Raw genomic sequence first — 1,420 nt, 5'->3', positions numbered from 1 at the left:
CTGTGGAGGGGCTGAAGTCACCAACCTCCTCCTCCTCCTCCTCCTCCTCCTCCACCAACTCCACCTCTCCCTCTCCCGTTCGTCTATTCCATCCTCTGCTATCTAAGAACGTAGCTTTGCACCCCCTTCTGTGTTGACATGCGCGACGTGGATTTCGTCTTGGAGGCGTGCAAGAGAGTGCGTAGCACACCACCCTGGTCGTCTTGCCAGAAGGAGCACCGGTATGTTTTTTGTCGTTCAGAATGCAAGCTAGGTGGTTGAAGGTGCGCATATACCCACAATTCCTTGACGAATGCCATCGTTCACACCCTTCTGCCATCCACGGTGCATATTTCCCTCTCCTGCGAACCACACGCAACAATGGTCGCCACTCTGTAGAAGCCCGTGCCCGCGTTCAAGGCGAGTGCCGTCGTCGACGGCTTCTCCAAGAGGTCGTCCTCTCCGACTACCTTGGCCAGTGGTGTGTCGTGTCCCTCTGTCTGTGTGGCGCGTGTCGCTGTCGCTAACGGATTTTTATATGGATTGCGTCCCCGTACCACCAACACCGTCGTCCTCCTTGGTCCATTCTTCTCACCTCTCACTCCGTCCCCCTCCCCTTCCACCGAGTCCGGTTCCGTAGCCGCTCATGCTAGCCCCGCCACGTCCACAGCGGCCTCGACCAACTCGCAGCACTCGCGCTTTGCCTGGGCGACATCCCCACGCACGCAGGGCAGTCTAGGCCCGGACCTCAAGCTCCCGTTCATCGCGGACCGCAACATATCCATCTCGCGCGTGGTGCGCGGCGCGGCTCGGCGTCCTCATCGAGGCTGGGGGCATTGCCCTCCAGCGGCGTCCACGGGGCGCGGGTTCTTCATCGTCGACCCCAAGGGCATTCCCAGGTGCGTCCGCAGCACGGTGGCATAGGCAAGGCGATCGTAGCTGATTGTGCATTCAGGCCACTCACGATCAACGACCTCCCCTCTGCAACTAGATTGCTCTTCAGCCAGAGCGGCGTGATTAGCGAGAGCAAGGACGTTACAGGGCGTCGCAGATGTCTCCTCGGTGTGTTGCCTCATTGTTCTCGCCAATCAATCTCATACCCATTGGGACAACAGCCAGGTATATACGCACGGGCTCGCTTGGGAAGACTGCATACACAGTGGGTAAGGGTGAGTGTAGGCGAACGACTGGCACGCGCGGTGGCGAAGAGCAGGTGCGTGCGCAGGCAGTGAGCTGGGTTGGCGACGAGCGTCGCGGTGCAGGCCCCAGAGTGTGGACGACGCTGAGCGGGGCTTGGACGACGGGGGCGCGGGGCACGGGGCGCAGCGTGCGAGGCGCAAGAGGGGAGTGGACGACGGGGCGCAAGGCGACGGGGGGCGAGCGCGGGTGGAACGGGCCGATGGCCGTGGGGAGCTTCCCGTGTACAGTACCAAACACATAA

The 1,420-nt window shown here is 61.5% G+C and overlaps 1 protein-coding gene across 1 annotated transcript; it reads left to right on the top strand.

Moving 5' to 3' along the window:
- Window positions 1-138: 138 nt before the first annotated feature.
- Window positions 139-1,420, top strand: BXZ73DRAFT_86027 (uncharacterized protein; the record flags this gene model as incomplete). The annotated part of the gene is made up of 7 exons (XM_048024050.1): window positions 139-221; window positions 242-263; window positions 379-460; window positions 620-878; window positions 935-1,041; window positions 1,095-1,148; window positions 1,242-1,420. 7 exons carry the CDS (start codon window positions 139-141, stop codon window positions 1,418-1,420), a joined length of 786 nt encoding a protein of 261 aa, XP_047870402.1.

Source organism: Epithele typhae, assembly GCF_022376455.1.
Source record: "Epithele typhae strain CBS 203.58 chromosome Unknown BXZ73scaffold_742, whole genome shotgun sequence".
Lineage (NCBI taxonomy): Eukaryota > Fungi > Basidiomycota > Agaricomycetes > Polyporales > Epitheliaceae > Epithele > Epithele typhae.
This window is presented reverse-complemented; position numbering and strand designations above follow the sequence as displayed.